The sequence below is a fragment of the Bos indicus x Bos taurus genome, chromosome 4 (assembly GCF_003369695.1).
Source record: "Bos indicus x Bos taurus breed Angus x Brahman F1 hybrid chromosome 4, Bos_hybrid_MaternalHap_v2.0, whole genome shotgun sequence".
Classification (NCBI taxonomy): Eukaryota; Metazoa; Chordata; class Mammalia; order Artiodactyla; family Bovidae; genus Bos; species Bos indicus x Bos taurus.
Window position 1 is genome coordinate 18060885 of NC_040079.1, and position 19801 is coordinate 18080685.

The 19801-nt window shown below is 44.9% G+C and overlaps 1 protein-coding gene across 1 annotated transcript in view; it reads left to right on the plus strand.

Annotated features, from left to right (window-relative positions):
* Positions 1–74: 74 nt before the first annotated feature.
* Positions 75–19801, plus strand: part of CREB3L2 (cAMP responsive element binding protein 3 like 2) — a 130025-nt gene continuing 110298 nt past the window's right edge. Inside the window, exon 1 of the mRNA XM_027538893.1 lies at positions 75–592. Within this exon, the coding sequence (XP_027394694.1) occupies positions 491–592 (102 nt within the window). The 5' untranslated portion in view covers positions 75–490. The remainder of the gene's footprint in view (positions 593–19801) is intronic.

Consider the following 19801-nt stretch of genomic DNA (forward strand, 5'->3'; position numbering starts at 1 on the left):
GACTTTTGATTGGATAGGGCGGCGAGGTGAGCATCCGATTGGTCCCCGCCCTGGACGGAGGCGGGATCTTAGCTGCGTACTGGAGCAGAGCTGAGGAGCCCTGGGGAGTCTCAAAGTTTTGAGTCTGGAGCAGTAGCGGAGAGTGGGTTTATTGAGAGGGGCTTTTCTTGGGATGAGGATTGATCTCCTGCCTTTATTTTGGAGGCACACTCTGGTTTATTCTCCTCAGCCTACGATCTGATCTCTGGACAGTCTGTTTCCTTAGGAGATTCTCAGGTCTCCGAGGACACTGGACCCTTGGCAGTTCTTTCTGAGGCAGAGGAGCGAACGGTTTGCTTCCTAAGTGCATAAGCTACACGCATACGCACGCACACACGGGCACACACACAGGCACATACCCTCACGCGGAGGCGGATCTCGCCCACCGAGGCCGCCCGGTCCGCTCCCCTCCTGCGCTCAGCATCCTCGGCCCAGCGCGCCTCGGACCACCATGGAGGTGCTGGAGAGCGGGGAGCAGAGCGTCCTGCAGTGGGACCGCAAGCTGAGCGAGCTGTCAGAGCCCGGGGAGACCGAGGCTCTCATGTACCACACGGTGAGGACTCGGTGGGCAGGGGAAGGGGCGGCTGGAGAAGGGTAATTGTCATCAAAGGAACAGCTCGGGACCGGGAACTGGGAAGGGAGTATTTGGGGAAGAGCCTGCCCAGAATGGAGCAATCTGGGGAGAGGTGTGGTTTTTCTAGCTGAAAGCCTCTGGCCCTTTAAAATTTTTGATAACAGTAACGACCCTTTGTATTCCTTTAGCAACTTATACTCTTCTCCGAGGGCTTTTCACATCTGCTATTTCATTTCTTATTGCTCCATAAAGCTGGAGAGGAGGTAGATGGTTTGATAATCTGTTTCGTTTGCTACTGATTTTTGTGGGATGCTTTTAAAAAACTGGACAAAACAAAGTAGCAGTTTCTTTCCTTCGCCGTCATATTCTCTCCCTCTCTTCTTTACTTTTTAATTTGTATTTTAAGAAATATACCTCTGTGTATGTGTGTGTGTTTTGAAAAAAGGCCTTCCTTTTAGGAGAAAGACTACTTTATTTGACTCTTCTAACCATGCAGCCAAGAAGTCTGCTTCCTCCTTCTTCAGAGGAAAGATCAGCAAAGGGGTATGGAAAATCTGAGTGCACATTTCGGAAAGGGTTTGGGGAAGGTGGGACAGCTCACCAGTTTCTTGCTCAGCCTTATGCCCCAGCGACCCTTTTGGGCATTAACCTCTCATAGAGCACACACATTTCTTTAAAAGTTTTCAATTTCAACTAAGTGCTTAGTATTAAATTTGCAACATGAAATTTTGCTTACAGCAGCCAGCACTGAGACTGTGACTTTATCGTGAGGTCTCTTTGTCTCTTTTTTCTTTTGACAAATGCAGAGTTTATGTTGAGAGAGAGAGGGAGAAACACTAATAAAATGAGAAGCTTGGCTGTTTTCCCTTTATGATTCTTTTAGTGGGGTCAGTGCCAGGATATTTGAAACTTGCAAAATGGCCTGCAGGCTCCACCTCTCTGGCCTTGGCCTCTGGCTGACGTTATTTTGGGAAAAGGGAGGAGGGCCTCCCTGTGATTCCCACCAAAGCGTTTGTGGTGGCTGAGAATGGCTTGTTGAAAACAGGCGGAGGGCGGGATGAGAGGGAGTGGAAGCCCATGCTGGGTCAAAAGCCAGATGTGTGGTATGATCTTTTGGGCTGTGCTCGACCAGCCTGTCCTGAGGAGACCATGTAGGCTGCGTTTGGACTGGGGGCCCAGATGTGCTTCCTGTTGCCAGGACAGAACTGAGAGCACATTGGCCCTCAAATATCTTCTGATAATATCTCCAGATGTTTCTCCTGACGTGGGCCACACTTTAACCATGTGCGAGGGGCGGCTCTTTTCTTTTGTCCTCGTGAATACTGTGAAAATGTGTCATCCAGCAGCTGTAATGCTTTGGGTTGTCTTTTAGCTGGTGGGATAATTTATGCACAGGGTCCACATTCCCTTCTTAGGGCCTCAGGACTTGCGTTTGTGAGATCTCAGGGTTTGAGATGCTACCTGTGACTGTGGCTTAACTCCAGGTAGACTGCTCAGGCTGGCTCTCACATCTTTATGAACAGTTTAAGGAGTAAAGACCTTACCTTTCTCTTGGTAGTAAGGGCTTAGTTTTTCTCATTGTGATGAAGCAGTGACGGGTGATTATTTTTCTTCTAATTTGATTTTTTTTTCCAATTATTTTTTATGTCTGCCACTTAGGGACTTGTCTTTCTTCTGGGCAGCTCTCATAAAATACCACTTGTCATTGTTGCAAGTCATGACCCAGAAACTGAGTATATGAATTAGTGTTGAAAGATGAGGTTTAGTAGCACAGACGACTGGATTATATTCCTTCTAAACTAAGGGGAGTTTGGCAGAGATTTGAAAATAGATAACTTTCCCATCTGTCTCTTGAACTCTGTTGAGTGTCCAGTTGCAGAGCTGGTTATTATTGCCATTTGTCCATAATGTGAAATGGCCTGACCTCCAAGTGGAAAAAGGGTGGCCTGATTATGCATCCACTCAAAGATTTATTTGTTCTTGCAGTGAATGGCTGTTGAGTAGCTTCTGTGTGCAAAACACTGCTCTAAGCAGTTGTTGTTGTTCACTTGATAGTCATCTTGGAGTCTTTGCGACCCCATGGACTGTGGCACACCTGGCTTCCCTGTCCTTCACTATCTCCAGAGTTTGCTCAAACTCGAGTCCATTGAATCGGTGATGCCATCCTACCATCTCATCCTCTGTCACCCCCTTCTCCTCTTGCCCTCAAGCAGCTGGGGTATATCAGTGAACAAAAAAACCTCAAAATGCTTGACCTAGAGAAACTTACACTCTGTGTGTGTGTTCAAGGAAAGATAAACAATGAAACAGTAAGCATAAGAAGTAAGAGATATGGTATGCCGGACAATAAAGTACTACGGTAAAAGTAAAATGAGAGTGAGGTAAGGGGGATAGAGTGTAAGGGGAATAGAGAGTAAGGTAAGGGGGATAGAGTGAATTGAGTGATCAGAATAAGCCTCCCATACAAAGTGGATCTGAACAGAGGCTTGAAGGAGGAGAGAAGGATCTCAGCAGGTTGAAAAACCAGAGCAAAGGCGCTCAGGTGGGAGTGCATCTGGCATGAGCTTATGGTAACATCACTTTCTGTTTTAGATCCCCCCATTTGGGTCAGTTTTTTCCTTGTAAATGCAGGTTACTCCAGGCAAAGTGCCTGTTTTTGGAAAGGCCCACTGAAACTTTCCAAGTTGAGTAAATTAGGCATCACATAGGGAGTGGAGAGCCTGCAGGGAGGAAAATCGGTAAGGTAATGTAGTTACCATCTATTGAATATTTATCATCTGAAAGGGAGGGCTAGCTTCATAGGCCTGCCACCTGTGCAGTCCCACAGGGCCCCGCAATCTGATGCTATGCTGTCACCATCTTGAAATCCTTAATCATCTTTGAACAAGGGGCTCCACATTTGGATTTTGTATCAGGTGCCATAGATTGTGTAGCTAGTTCTGATGAAAGGCATTGTACTTAGTGCTTTACAAAAATGATATCTCAATGGAACTTCCCTGTCAGTCCAGTCGTTAAGAATTCCTGCTTCCACTGCAGGGGCATGGGTTTGATCCCTGGACTGGGAACTCAGATCCTGCACGCCCTGCGTTGTGGCAAAAAAAAAACAAAAACAAAAAACTTTCAATGTTCTAATGAAGGAGTTGTTTTACGGATTAAAAAACTGTGGCTTAATGAGTTTAAGCAAATTGGTAAAGGTCATTTAAACTCAAGTCTGCCTGCCTCTAGTGCCCAAACTCTTGCCCACTGTGTTATATGAATGAAGGATCTAGACTTAAAAGGATCTGAGTCAGGGAATGGGAAAGGATATTTGGGGAGTCAGAAATTGCTGAGTCTGAAAGCAGCTAATATTTAACCAAGGTGGCAGTGCAGCCACCAGGCCTTCTTAGCGTGATTACTCTTTTGCTCTAAATAGGGATTTATCTACTACATGCATGATTGCTGCTGTCTGTTTGGCAAAACTGTCACCTACCTGATTTTCAAAACATAGAAGTTGCCGGAGGCTGGGATCGTCACATCTCCCAGGCACCTTCTCTGAACCATCAGGCGCAATGAAAGGCGTGCATAGAAAGACTGAATTTGGAATTGCTCATTAGATCCTGAATTATTAGAGCCTTGCAGTTCCTCTTGAAGCTTACAAATTAGTTCCCGTACAGATGATGAGATATAATTTTAAATCAGTGAGTACTTCTTTTGGATCACAGGCTAAATCACAGGCTAAAAGTGGTTTCATAAAAGATGGCAGCTATGAAAATGAGGAGTGTGTATTTTCAAATCATTGTAAGACACCTTGTCAAATTCCCCTCAGCCTGCCGGAGTATTGGACATTTCTAATGTTGATGTTGTGTTTCCTCTAAGATTCTGTGCAGATTACACTTCTGGGAATTTACTGTGGGATTTTGCAATTTAAAGAGCAAAACAGTCTATAAATCTTATCTGTGTATATTATTATATGCACCGACTAAATCTGGGATATAGTCCCTTGGACAGCACGGAGATCAAACCAGTCAATCCTAAAGGAGATCAGCCCTGACTATTCATTGGAAGGACTGATGCTGAAGCTTCAATATTTTGACCACCTGATCAGAGCTGACTCATTGGAAAAGATGCTGATGTTGGGAAAGATTGAGGGCAGAAGGAGAAGTGGGTGACAGAGGATGAGATGGTTGGATGGCATCACCGACTCAATGGACATGAGCTGGAGCAAACTCCGGGAGATAGTGAAGGACAGGAAAGCCTGGCATGCTGCAGTTCGTGGGGTCGAAAAGAGTTGGACATGACTTAGCAACTGAATAGCAACAACAATATCTGGGAGGAAGCTTAAGAAACATAATTAATGATTTTCTAGTAAGGTGACTTGAGAGACTAGAGGTCAAGAGAGGGAGGGAGAGAGAGGGAGTTGTTTTCACACCGTTCTTTTCGTACTGTTCAAGTTTTTACCTCCTGAAAGTATTTAGGGATTGAATAATGACAACATAAAGGCACCACAGAAAACTGGACTAGAGGTGATTTTAGCCTCCATTTCCTTGTAGGGCTGGGGATCTGATGCTCGCTTAACACCAGCAGAGTCCGGGGAGGCCTTGGGTACTGAATAGAGGAAGCAGGAGTGCTCGGGGGAAGAAGGGCTTTGAGGCTGGAAGATTAGCAGTGGATTTGTGAATGATACTTCATGCTCCTGGTATCTTCTTATGGCTCAGTTTAGCAATCTGAAAAACAGGGATTTTATCAATGTTTACAATGATTTTTTTTTAAAGGTATACAGTTGGAACTACCAAGTGTTTGCAAAGATAATGACAGAGGTTCTGCTTGGTATTTTATTTTATCCTACTGAGATATTTCTGAGCTTCCCTGGTGGCTCAGTGGTAAAGAATCTGCTTGCCAATGCAAGACTCGCGAGATCAATCAGTGGATTGGGATGATCCCCCGGAGAAGGGCATGGCAACCCACTCCAGTATTCTTGCCTGGAGAATTCCATGGACAGAGCAGCCTGGAAGGCTCGGATCCATTGGGTCACAGAGTCAGATGCAGCTTACTGCCTAAACAACTACAACAAAATAGTCGATTTACAATGTTGTGTTAGTTTCAGGTATATAGCACAGAGATTTATTTATATACATATATAATTTTTTTCTTTTTTCAGATTCTTTTTTCTTATAGGTTATTACAAAATTCTGAGTATAGTTTCCCATGCTATAAGTAGATACACACTACTGACTTATTTATAGTAGTGTGTATCTGTTAATTCCAACCTCCTACTTTAGTTCTGCTCATTTTAAATGCTAAATTTGTGTAAATCCAGTCCTTTGTAGAATTATTTAGTGGTTATACTGCTTAAATTTTATATCCAGTTGGTTCTTAAAGTTAAATGACTGAGCCCATCAGATATGTGTACCACATCTTCTTTATTCATTCATCTGTCGATGGCCATCTACCTTGCTTCTGTGACCTGGCTATTGTGATACAGCTAATTCACTTTGTTGTGCAACAGAAACTAATTCAACGTTGTAAACAATTATAATCCAATAAAAGAAAGACTGAGCCCAGAGGGTGGTAGGTGGGGAGTGAGTTAAGAGGAGGGTCCTTCTGGCTGGGGTGAGAATGTGAGGCCATCGGGCTTCCACAGCCACAGTGACTGCTGGAAGGCAGATGCTGATCTCAGAGGCTGGTGCTTTCCCCTTCCTTTTGGTGGCCCAGAGACTTGATAGGGCTCCAGTGGGATACGGGAGCTTTTGCTGTGATGTTCATCTCCAGCTGTTGGTCCCTGGCCAGATTCTGTGTGAGACTCTGGGTCCTCATGAGTGAGAAGTCATGACTTCTGGTTGCATGACCTCCACCAGCTGAATAAAGGTAATGAATTCCAGTAGGAGACAGAATTGTGGAGTCAGTAGATTATGTCTTGGAGACCCTAAGTCACCTTTCTTCACCTTCACTCCTTTTGTGTTTCCCTCACTTCTTGGACCCCAAGTGCTTGCTGTAATGGTGTTCCCTTTTCAGCCCCTTCTCTTTAATTTTGCTCTCAGGAAAGATTTGATAAGCTTAACACTAAAAATATTAATATTTATAATACTTAACACATGACCCTCTAAGTGGGCATTTATATTTAACAATAATTATTTCAGATTAAAAGGGTGAATCTCTAAATGCAGAACCCAAGGCAATAACCAGGTAGTGGTGGTGGGGAGAAGTATTTGGGGAATTCCCTCCCCAAGGCAGCCTTGCATTGTATTACTGATTTAGTGATGATTTAAAGAATTTTCATTGACATGGTGAAAAGTCTTTGACTCAATTATATTATTTCCTACAAAGTTGTTCTCATGGGGTTGACATGGGTTGGGGGAAGGTGGGTTTGGACACGGTTCTGGAAGATGAGAGGGCAATGATGAGTTTTGTACTTGTCTGTCTTGAGAGATCCCTGAGTGATAATCTTCTCTCGAACTCTGATGTGAAGTTGCTCTGGCAGGAGAAATTAGGCCTTGCGTCTAGATTAATAATCAAATTAAAGGACAATGCTTGCAGCTGTGAGCAACTGAAAATTGATTCAGATTGCTTACATAATGAAAGTGAAAGTGAAAGTTGCTCGGTTGAATCTGACTCCATGGGCTATACAGTTCATGGAATTCTCCAGGCCAGAATACTGGAGTGGGTAGGCTTTCCCTTCTCCAGGGGATCTTCTCAACCCAGGGATCGAACCCAGGTCTCCTGTATTGCAGGAGGATACTTTACCAGCTGAGCTGCCACCATTTCCTACATAATAAGTGAATTATTATGTTCTGTTACAAGACGCCTAAAACTATAGCTACATGTTTGGCTGATTCATGAGCTCCTCAGTGTCACTGTGAACCTAGATTCCATCTCCAGGTTCCAGCTTCAAGTTGTTGGGGACCAGAAAGCAACTCATACCCATATGGGTCTCAAGTATTCAAGATGACAATATCCAGAGGAAGAAGAGAGGTAGTGCCTTGCCTGTGTTCGTTTTTAGGATGGAAGAAACTTTTCAGAAGCCCACCAGCTGATTTCTCTTTAAGCGTTATTATCAAGGATTGGGTGACATCATCATTTCTAAATCCCAATGGCTAGAAAGGGATTTACCTGATTGGTTTAGACTCAACCAGCATGACCATGTGTAACAATCATTGCTAAAATAGTCTGAGTTGCTAGACCTTTCCTTCATGAAAAGGTGTGTTCCTTTAGCCAATGGTTGTTTTTCTCATAAAGATGGGCTAGCAAATGTAAGAAGTTTTGAGACATTTAAAAATGAAATTGCTCTGCATGCATGGGTTTTCCAGGCGGCTCAGTGGTAAAGAATGTGCCTGCCAATGCAGGAGACTCACGTTTGATCCCTGGGTCAGAAAGATCCCTTGGAGAAGGAAATGACAACCCATTCTTGTATGCTTGCCTGGGAAATCTCATGGACAGAGGAACCTGGTAGGCTATAGTCCATTGAGTTGTGAAAGAGTCGGATACAACTTAGCAACTAAACTGCAATGCATGCAAAGGCTGTCATGGAGAGGGTATTGCTGTGTTCCAACTCACAAATGAAGACATGTAGAATTACCTATATTATCTGAACTCGTTGTATCATGGTTAAATAGCAGGGCTGGAAGTAACTAGCTGAGCCTTGATCACGATCACCATGCAGGACAAGAATGGCTTATTCTGTTTTAGGTCCACGTAACCTCATCTCTGCAGGCAGAAAGCTGGATGTGTTTTTCTAAAGAAGTTGTTTTTTCCACTTGCATATGGCTGTTCAAACAGGGATAAGGTCAGAGTGTGCTTGTTTGCAGCTTAAACTGCCTGCCTCAGCCTGGCATAGCTCTGAGCTCTCTGTGGACTGTCTTGGGGCAAATGGCCTAAGGCCTTGGATGGGCATTTGATAGGATTGAGGGCCTATGGCTGCACTGTGTCTGAATTGCCCAAGTGAGTGAGTTTATGAATGAAGGAGTAGTGTTTACATTCCCTACCTCAGCAGAGGCAAGACTGAAAGGAAATGGTGAAATCCATTATTGGTGTCAGCCTTGAGTATATCCCCCCACGTGGCTCACCACATGCCCTTCACGGCTCTTCCAAGTGAAGTACCACGTGACCTCATTTTTTCCCTGAATGGAAGTGTCTGGGTTACTCATAAAGCACTTAGGAGGTGATGGCCCATTTATCTGGGAAGAATCTGAGGCCTTGAACCAAAATGAGAGATGCTTAGCTGTAACACAAGTTCCTTGAAGGCAGGGGACATGACTGTTTTTTCTCTGCTCCCGAACTGATGCTGAAATTGACGCTCTAGTACTTTGGCCACCTAATGTGAAGAGCCGGCCCATTGGAAAAGGCCCTGATGCTGGGAAAGATTGAGGGCAAGAAGAGAAGGAGGCGGCAGAGGATGAGATGGTTGGATGGCATCCCTGACACGAGGGACATGAGTTTGAGCAAACGCCTCAGTAGTGAGGAGTGAAGGACAGGGAAGCCTGGCGTGCTGCAGTCCACAGGGTCACATCACAAAGATTGGGACATGACTTAGTGACTGAACAACCACCACCACCAAGTTCACGATGCTCAGAGATGTGTAATACTTGTTTAACACACTGTTTCATAGAGGGAGGCAGTCTTGGAGAAGCTCGGTGGCCTTGGTCTCTTCTGTTAATGTATTTTTTTAAAACTCTGGATGCTTGTTAAAGCCTCTGCAAGTCTGAAAACTTAATATGAAAGTGAGTTGGGTAGTTTGATGTCAATAACTTTTCTTGTTTAGTTTTGAGAACAAGATGGGAGGGGGCGTGATTGTGTAACAGCCCCAGTTTCCACTAGAGTTGAAGGCAGCATTGTGGAAAAGATAGGCCTTTGAGCCAGGCAGATTTGGAATCCAGGGCCACTGTGTCTGGTGACCATGGGCAAGTTCCGTCTCCTCTTTGGGGCTCAGGTTCTTCCCGTGTATCTGCCAGGCCCATAGTGGGCACACTTTTTCACCCTCTCCCCAAAGTCAAATGTCTTTTTTTCTGGGGAGGACGTGTTCCCATCTCAGGAGTCTGACATCATTCAGGATGCTCAGGGACCTGTAATTATTCCCTCTCACGCATTTTCATTTCCTCTCCTCCTCAGTTTCTGCCTTCTGCTGTAAACACAGGCCTCTGCCTTGAACACATGTTTGCCAGATGCTACTGCCCCTCCTTCCTCTGCTCAGTTTTTCTCTCTTGTTACTGCCAGGTTTTCTCAGACAATAGCTGCAGTCTCCACTTCCTCACTTTTTACTTCGGCCTCCTGTAGGTTCTGGTTCCGACTGCTGCCTCAGGGGTCTCCAGCTTTTCTTTGCTCGATCCACTAATCTTTGCTCCATCCCTACCTGCAAGGCTTCATGGAGATGTTTGGCAGTATTGGCTGACCGCATGGTCATCTTGTAACTCATTTTTGCTTTGGCTTTGGTGACACCTGGAATGCTTCATGTTTCCTCCTTTGCCGGCTGCCTAACCATCTATTAAATGAGAGTGTTTGGTACTTGATCTTTTGTGCTCTCTTGGGCTCCTCTATCAGCTTCAGTACAGCTGGTCTCAGATCTTTACATCTGTTAGTTGTCAGTGGATGGAACCTGGGAGATCTTTGGAATATGACCCAAGATTCTTCTGGGCCATCATGAGCTGTTGAGTAGCTCTGGCTGGATGACTTTTGAATCTTCCTGATGTGGTACTTTGAGAAGAGCTGGGAACACTTTGATCTCCCTGATCACTGCACCCCTGTGATCTTAGGGGATGTTTACTGACCCAACTCTACTGCAGGGTAAACCCATGAGAGGCTCACAAGTCACTGCTGGGACCCAGCTGTTTCTCAAGTCAGTGTCACCCATTAGATGCAGGTTGGGGTGGGCTTGTGCTTATTCTTCAGCTTGGGAAGCCCTTTGTGGTGTTCCACAGTGGTATGTCTAATTTTTTTTCTGGGACTAAGTGGAAGGTCCATGTGAAAGTCAGACATCACCTCTTGGATCATGTGCCATTGATCCCTTGGGTGTGTGTAGCTGCTGTCGAGCCCAGTTACAGTTGCCCTGTGTTGAATTGCCTGCCTTTGAGTTGCTCTGTTCTTGTGTCATTTATTTATCTAAATTTTATTGACATTATTGAAGAGCTTTTAGAGAGTTGAGATGGGTTACTCTGAGCTACTCAAACGTCTATGCCTGCTTCTTCTTAGAAGTATCTTGGAAGAGAGTTTTTCTTTGGTAAAACTCACTATAGTACAAGTTACTTCACATCCTCCTCCTTGGTTTATGCTGCTCTAAAATGCAGCATTTGTATTATGGTCCCAGAGGTTCCTTTTAACTCCACCACTGTTCTGTGCTGAGTATCATGCTCCCACTCTTGATCTTTAAAAAAAATGGGTGATTTAAAACACCAACAACAAAGTTCAGTTGATTGCTTCTTTCATTTGGGTAACTCGGTGGATATAGTTTTGCATTTCATAGCTTATGTCTTCTGACCTAAAAACCTTGCCTCAGTAAAATTCAGACAAAATAAAGAATGGAAAAACAGAGAGGCACAGAGGTAGGAACATTTTTTTTTAACATCAGAAACACACACACACACAAAACCCTCTTCAGACTTCTTGGCAAGTAAGAGGAGTCTGGGGAAAAAAAGCCCTACAAACAGTTTTCTAGTCGTCTGAGTGGAAAATCTTGTTTTTTTTTTTAAATAACATTTCATAGCTTGGAAATGTTTGAATAGTTTTTGTTTAAAGGGAAATTCCTTTTGGCTGAGAAAGAGCCTGCAGGATTCAAACTGATAGGGCTATGTTTTTAGAAAACTTGGAGGAAACAAGGATTCGTGATGAAAATGCTTTTTCACCGGCCAATTGTGATAAACAGAAATTTAAATCCAAGGTTACCAGTCATAGCATTTGAAAGGTTCAGCCATTAACTCCTTCCTTCCCTTTGCTTCCTGTCTGTACATCCTGGGGAAACATCTCTCATTGCTGGTCCTTCCTAAAGGAACTTAGTGAACTGCTTTTCTAAACCTGTGTGTTCTAGGCAAGGAGGGTATGCATTCTTGGCCTCATGGTTCTCCCAGCCAGTGAAAAGGAAGATATGTAAATAAGTTATTAAATCGTAAGTCATTGAATATCTGGTGTATGCTTTAAAGCTGTATTCAAAGTCTTTCTGGAGCACACAGGGTACAGTAACAGATCTGAAGGAGATGAAGAGTTGGAGAGCCTCTCATGACAAAGATGATATTTGCACTGGGTCCTGAAGTATAAATAGGACTTCTCTGGGCCATAGGAATAGTAGGTACAGAGTAGGACTGTATAAAATGTCATAGCTGATTCTGTGAATTCCAAGTAGTTTTTTTGTCATTTCAGGTAGGGTGTTCTGTGGAGAGTGTTGGGAGATAAGGATAAGATCATACAAAGTTGGCCTGCTTTGTTAACCCATTTGGATATTCTTTTGTGGGCTGCAGGGTAGGAAGCTCTTAAGACTTTTAACAAAAAGAAGAGGGGAAGAAATGTGTCTTCGCAAGGAAACCCTAGTGGTTATAAAGGATGGGTTGGAGGGGAGAATTGGTGGCAGCAAGATGATCTGCTGGCTGGTTATGTCATCCTTGAAAGTAGGACAGGGCACAGGGGGGCCTTGCGCCATGGGGAGCAGCAAACGGATGCAAGAGAAGGTCAGGAGCTGGATGTAGGGACCTGGTGGCAGTGGGGCATGACGGGATATGGGAGGCATCCTGTTAGCTTTTTGTTTGTTGTGCTGCACAGCGTTCTGGAGCTTAGTTCCCCTACCAGGGATTGAACTCATGTCCCCAGCAGTGGAAGCTCAGAGTCTCAACCACTGAACTGCCAGGGAAGTCCCAACGTCCTGTTTTCTGATGTAGCAGACAGAGTTGATGGTGCCGCTCTTGGTGGAGGAAGGACAAGTTTGGTGGGGAAGATGATGAGTTGAGTTTTAGACATGGCGATCTGATGTGTTGGAACATTCAGGAGAGATATCTAAACGGCGTTTGGAAACATGGGTCTGGAGTTCTAGAGAAAGGTCTGGTGATGCACATTTGGGTGTTATGAGTCTCATGGGGGAGAAGTGAAGCCAGTAGTCCAGGGAGATCAGGGAGAGAGTGAAGAGTAGGAAAGCCGGGCTGAGAACGCAGCCCTGGGGACCTGGGGAGGGTTAGCAGAAGAAGAAGAGAAATCTGCAGATGGAACACAGAAGGAATCAGCAGAAAAAGTGGAGAAAATCCAGGAAAATCTCATCGCAGGATCCAAAAGAGGGGAGGGTGGCTACAGAGTGGTCAAGATAAAGAAGGACTGTGTGCTCTTCAGCTGCCTGCCAAGCCCTGGACCACTGTGTGGTGTCAGCTCAGGGTGGGACTGTGTCTGGAGTCGCTGAGACCCCGGGGGTCTATACCTGTGGGCGGCTCCGTGGCTTTGTGCCGATGGAGTGGAGGCCGTGCTGCCAGCCAAGAGCAGACACTGCCGAAGGGCGGGCGCTGGGAGTAAATATATGTGGTGGATAATCTATACAACAGTGCCTCTTTCTTTCCCTTTGTTTTTGTAAATTTCATCCTCAAAATTAGCCTTGGAGACTGTCCTGGTGCCTGTGCAGTATTGTGAACGTCCTCTCTTCATTCTTCTCTTCTGACTGAATCCCTGTATTCCTGACATCTTTCTCTTGCTGGGGTCCCTTTGTGCATCTGTCATCTACGGATCTCAGGCTTTGGGGTGTGTAGAAGGAGGGTTTTCTGGACTTGTGATATCTGTGTAAGAGGGTTAACAACTGCAACATTAGTTGCTCAGTCATGTCCAACTCTTGGGCTTCCCTGGTGGTTCAGCTGGTAAAGAATCCATATGCATTGCAGGAGACCTGGGTTTGATTCCCGGGTTTGGAACATCCCCGGGATAATGGAAAGGCTACCCACTCCAGTATTCTGGCCTAGAGAACAACAGTCCATTGGATCACAAAGAGTTGGACACGACTGAGCAACTTTCATTTCACTTCATCCAACTCTTGGTAATCCCATGGACCGTAGCCCGCTAGTCTCCCCAGTCCATGGAATTTCTCAGGCAAGAATGCTAGAGTGTGTTGCCATTCCCTTCTCCAGGGGATCCTCCCCACCCAGGGATCGAACCCAGGCCTCCTGCATTGCAGCCACGAGGGACTCAGAGAGTTGAAATTTATCAACTGCCTGTGAAGTTTGAGCATTTTCCTTTCTATATATCTGCTGATTCTTCCAAATGACGAAGTATCACATGGACCCAGTAGTTGCCAAAGATGAGTTTGATCACAGAGACATCAACATTATTCACATGGTAGAAAAATACAAAAAAACCAAATTGGCCCCACTTTTAATGACATAGTAACAGGGGGAAGGTGAGGACAAGTGGTTTTTGTAATAAATGTATGAACCCAAGGGCTTTCCAGTGAAAGGGACATTAAAATAAATGATGCTGCTTCAAAGAAAACGTGCAGCTCCAAGCAGTGCCTGTTGGTTCAGGACCTACAAGGAGGACTCTGGGTGGGGGACATCCTTCAGTCCTCCCCATGCCCCCTGCGTGCTGTGGCTCAATGCTGCCTTTACTCTCTGCTGCCCTGTGTCCAGGATGTCATTTTCAAGGCCCTCAAACCTCCCCAGGAGGTGTAGAACAGGAATGAGAGGAGGACTCTGTCTCCAGGACTGAAGTTGGCCCAAGAAAGAAGAGGGTAGAGAAAAAAAGAGAAGAATTCTGTATCCTGACTGCACAGGGAGGAAGCAGCGGGGTCAAAGTTAAAAAAAATAGACAACTTTTTTAGAACAGCTTTAGGTTCACAGACTTCCCTGCTGGTCCAGTGGTTGAGAATCGCCTTGCAGGGGACACAGGTTCGGTCCCTGGTTGAGGAACTAAGATCCCACATGCTATGGGGCCACTAAGCCCATGTACCTCAGTTAGAGAGCCTGGGTACTGCAACTGAGATCCCCTGCAGCCAGATAAATAGATAAGTAAATCATAAAAATAAAAAGTTTCATGGGTTTCCCCAGTGGCTCAGATGGTAAAGAGTCTGCCTGCAGTGCGGGAGCCCAGGTTCAATCCCTGGGCTGGGAAGATCCCCTGGAGGAGGGCATGGCAACCCACTCCAGTATTCTTCCCTGGAGAATCCCATGGACAGAGGAGCCTGGTGGGCTACAGTCCATGGGGTCGCAAAGAGTTGGACATGACTGAATGAGTAACACACTTTAGGTTCACAGCAAAATTCAGCAGAAAGTACTGTTTCCATATACTCCCTGACACCACGCACAACCTACCCCAGCATCAACATCCCGCCATTACACACTTTTGGAATGTGGATTCCCATAAGCCAGGGTTACCTGTGACAGCTTTTGATTTTAACTTTGTTTTTTAAAATTAGTCACAGACAAGCTTCCTTTTGTAATCCAACAAGAAGCCAGGTTGGTCCAAAGAGCCTCAAACCTATATTTTTGAGAGTGTGTGTAGGCTGTTTTTTGTTTCTTTTGAATAAAAATTTATTTTAGACAATTTAGGAGCAGACATATAGATTTCAGTTGTTGTTGTTCAGTCACTCAGTCATGTCTTACTGTTTGTGACCCTATGAACTGCAGCACGCCAGGCTTCCCTGTCCTTCACTCTCTCCCGGAGTTTCCTCAAACTCATCTCCATTGAGTCAGTGAGACTACAATTAAACTCTTAAAATATGGTGTGTCTCCCTCCCCAACCTCTGCCCCCTTCCATTTACAGGTGGCTTAGGAGCTGGACATTGGAAAGGAGGGTGGGATTGAGTGGGGGAAATACTATATTTTTTTGTAACCATAGAACCTGAAGGCAATCTTTGTAGCTAGGACTTTTAACTTCATACCACCATGAGGTGGTATTCATTTCTCAGGCAGTACCAGGAGTTGTTTTTCTGGTTCTGCTCTGGGTTTTTGAGTTTTCTTCCAGGGTTCCCCTGCAGCCCATGACCTACATTTGGGAGCAGCTGTTAGGCCTAAGACTGTGGGCTGAGGAGGCCGAGGAGGTCAAGCCCAAACAAACCCAGATGGAGACCAGCTTGACCCCCTGGGGTTCCAGGGCATCATGTTCTAACTGAAGGAGCCAGTGATCCTGGTGGTCTTAATGTACACATGCATTTTGTCACATTTTCATGTTTGTTGAGAAAGAAAGGCAGAGAAGGAGAAGTAAAAAAAAATAAAAACTATTTGGTGTTTCAGCTGTGTTTACACCTTAGGAACATGAGGTGGGTTTTAAATAAAAAGGAACCCAGTGTTTCCTTTCGACTTATAGGAGGAAACTGAAATTAAGCTCAGCCCAGCTGAGAGGTGGATGGTTGAGCAGATTGAATATGATGAATTTTCAGCTTTCTTATTCCTGCTCTTCCTGTTTCTGTTGTGGATTCTGAATGTCCTGTTGTCTGCTGATTGCTCAACCACTGGGGCAGAGGGTTGGTAGGAAAAAACAAGGATTTTGTAGTCAGCACTGACTTCACAGTCCTCATCACCACCGACCAAATTGTTTATTCAGTGCTTCCTAGTGGTGTCAACTTGGCACCAAAAGAGAATGATGTTATGCACCCGGGTCCCTGAAGTAATGGATGAGGCCGATCACCTCAGGCCACCAGGGGCTCTGTGGGCTCCAGCCCCTACTCAGGGCATTCCATAGATGCACTCTTGAGAAGCTACCAGAACATTGGCAAACATATCATAGGGATCCAGTGAATTATTTGCTGAGTGGATGGATGAATGATTCTGGGCTTACGATCTGGCACTGCCTACCCTGGGTACCTTTCTGAGGCTGTTTCACAAGGCCATGACAGAGGATGAGTGATATGATGTAAACAAAGTGTCTGTCTCCAAGCCTGGTACATGGCCTCTGCTTAGGAGGTAATAGGTTCCTGTCCTCCGTTTTTCTTTGTTAAATTAAAAAAAATTATTAAAAAATTTTATTTGGCTTCACTATGCAGCATGTGGGATCTTAGTTCCCTGATCAGGGTTTGAACCTATGCCCTATGAACTGGAAGCATGGAGTCTTCACTGCTGGGCCACCAGGGAAATCCCATTTTTCTCTTCTGGTAATTTCAGGGAGGCATAGGAAGGAAACACTTGCTAAATTCTAATCAAAAGGGAACAAAATTAGTAAACAGAATAAAGCCTCTCTAATGTGACCTAGTTATTTTGTTTATTTTCTCTAGTTTTATTGGGATATAATTGACATATAATTTAGGAATTTCAGATATACAACATTATATATATATAATATATATTGCAAAATGATTACCAAAATAAAGTTGGTTAAATCATCTCACAAAGTTACAATTTTTTTTTCCTGGTGATGAGAACTTGTATGATCTACCCTCTTGGAAACTTTCAAATACCCAAGCCAGTATTGTTAAATAGAGTCACCATGCTGTAAATTATATCCCCAGGACTTATTTACCTTTAACTAGAAGTTGGTACCTTTTGACCATCTTCACCATAATGTGGCCTAATTGTGATGACTTTTAGGTGTGGGGGACCGGGGAGAACCCTAAAAGTTTAAAACCTTAAAAAATCCTAAAAGTTTTTTCAGTTCCTATGTGAATCTTTTTAGGCTCAAGGCCTGGTTTTGATTTGCATGACTGGGTTCACAGTTTGATTTTTCAGGCACCTGCTTCTGCAGAACTGAAATTCTGTGTAGGTTTTGAGGAGGTGGGTTGGTAGCAGGTGTTAACATTCTTCAAGTCACCAGAGGGAGGGCATGCAGGGGCTGGTCCATTCGCTATTCCTGCCTTCGCCTGAAACAGCCATCTGTGACTGAAATTACTTACACTGCTTTTTTAAAAAAATATAAAGAGCATTTCTGGGGCTGATTGTGATAAAGTTGGGAAGTCATTTAATAGGAAGAGAGAGGGAAAGAACGGTAAGTATGGTGTGGGATAGCAGTAAGGCTGTCCGCTGCAGCACTGCCTGGCCTCTGGGCCTCCCAGCAGAGCCACTGCGAGTTCTGTTGGTAAGCTGCAGCAAAAGGTGTTTAAGCCACGGGCTCTCCTTCTGACCCACGACCTGAACTGACCTTCCAGAGGATTTAGTGTAAGTAGTTTAGCGAAGGAACTTCCTCTGACTCTGCTTTTTTGGGAAGCAGAATTCAAAGTTGGTTTTCTCTGACTGCCTCTTTTTAAAAAGTTTTTATTGGAGTATAGTTGATTGACAATGTTGTGTTAGTTTCAGGCATGCAGTAAAGTGAGTCAGTTATACATATGAATGAAATCATTCCTTTTTAGATTCTTCTCCCATAGAAGTCATTACAGGGTATTGTAAAGAGTTCCCTAGGCTACACAGGTCCTTATTAGTTGTCTGACTGCCTTTTATGTGGGCCAACTAGCATTCTGTCTATCAGAAGGTCCATAGAGATTCTGGCATGTGAGCGGACTCACATCCATAATGCCTTGTTATTTTGGAGTGGGGCAGTTTCAGTAAAACTTTGAGAGGGAGCTGTTAGAAAACCTGTGTCCAAATCTTCATCCCCTCTGGAAGGTATAATTTTTATTTAACACACACACACAAAACCCATGGCTGGTAACGGAGTGAACGCCGCAGAGAGAAAAACCCTTAGCTGTAGAGGCTAACAAGTGTGAATAAGTTACCTGATGGTTTTTCTCTATAAAGCTGCTTTATTGCAAAACAGCTGGCAGTTTGGGAGACTGGTTAGTCCTTCACTGGTTTTTCATGAAATGTAGATGATTCTCATGGAGAAGTTTGTTCTTTGGTATTTGCCAACCAAAAGAAAAATATCCTGGTAGGTAGATTTTTTTTCCTGTTGCCCTTTTGAGAAACTATTGCCTAAGCCAAATTTAGAAAAAATAAAACCAGGAACAAAGGTTTCAAGATTGCAAGTATATATGTCACTTGGCTTCAAAATATAGTCATTGAAATGTGTCAGGGGGACCTACTTATCTTATGAACCAAGAAGTCTTTTATTATTTGTTTGTTTATGGCTGTACTGGGTGTTTGGTGCTGCATGTGGGCTTTCTCTAGTTGTGATGTGCAGGCTTCTCACTGCGATGACTTCTCTTGTTGCAAAGTGTGGGCTCTAGAGCTTTCAGGCTTCAGTAATTGTGGTGCACGGGCTTAGTTGCTCTGAGGCCTGTGGAATCTTCCTGGACCAGGGATGAAATCCATGTCCCCTGCACTGGGGATTCTTATGCACGGGACCAGCAGGGAAGTCCCCAAGAAGTCTTGATCGAGGCCTTTTAGGATTGGTGTAGTGGTTGAACAGTATCAGTGGGCCCTAGGATTGTCCCGTCTTTTCATTATACATTGCCTCATGACTGCAAAATGATTACTTTATCTCCGGCATAATATCAGCCTCCCTGGCAGGGAGAAAGTGAGAGGGCAAAGTAGAAGAGGGTAATACTTGTATTAGAAAAGCCAAGGATGGCTGGACTTCCCTGGTGGTCTAGTGGTTAAGGCTTTGAGCTGCCAGTGCAGTGGGTGAGGGTTTGATCCCTGGTCAGGGAACTATGACCACACATGCCAAGTGGCTCCACTGAAAGATAAAAATAAGAAAAGCCAAGGCTTGCTCTGAGGTCCCTAGCAGAATTCCTGTTAGGTTTCACTGGCCACTTCTCATTGAAGACAAGCCAGGAAGGTGCATTAGCTGGACACCTTGTTACCCTGAACAAGAGTAGCATCTGACTGTGAGGAAGGAGGGCAGGATGGATACTGAGTGGTTAAGCAGTAGTGTCTGCTGTACCACAAAAGAACATTTTCCCAGACTTATAGGATCCTAGGTCTGGTGGCGCCTTTGAGATGGCCGAGGACAACCCTTCTTGCCAAGATAAGGGAGCTGCTTCATTTTCTTCTGTAATACTTTGGCTCCATGTGTGCCAGCCCCTCAGTTGGATTTTGGGCATCCCTGGGCTGAGCTTCTCATCCCCAGATGTGTAAACTGTGCCCAGAATGTGAGTGTCTGTGAAGTCCCTTTCATGGGAGAGGAGAGGGGCAGGGGCAGGGTAGTGTGTGCATGGGAATCCAAAATTCTGATTATACCTTCTCAGGAAAAGCAGCCAGCCAACAATAATTACTGGGCCGCCTCTGAGCACGGAACCTGAGATCCGGCCTCCTGGAACGCTCGCTAAAGCCATGGAAGACTCAGCTCTGCCCTAGGGGAGCAAAGCCTAAACAGGGCTCCCAGTTCAACGGCACATGTGTGATGAGTGCTGATGGTGGGCGACGGCCTCGGCAGACCAAGGAGCCGGGCCAGGAAGACAGC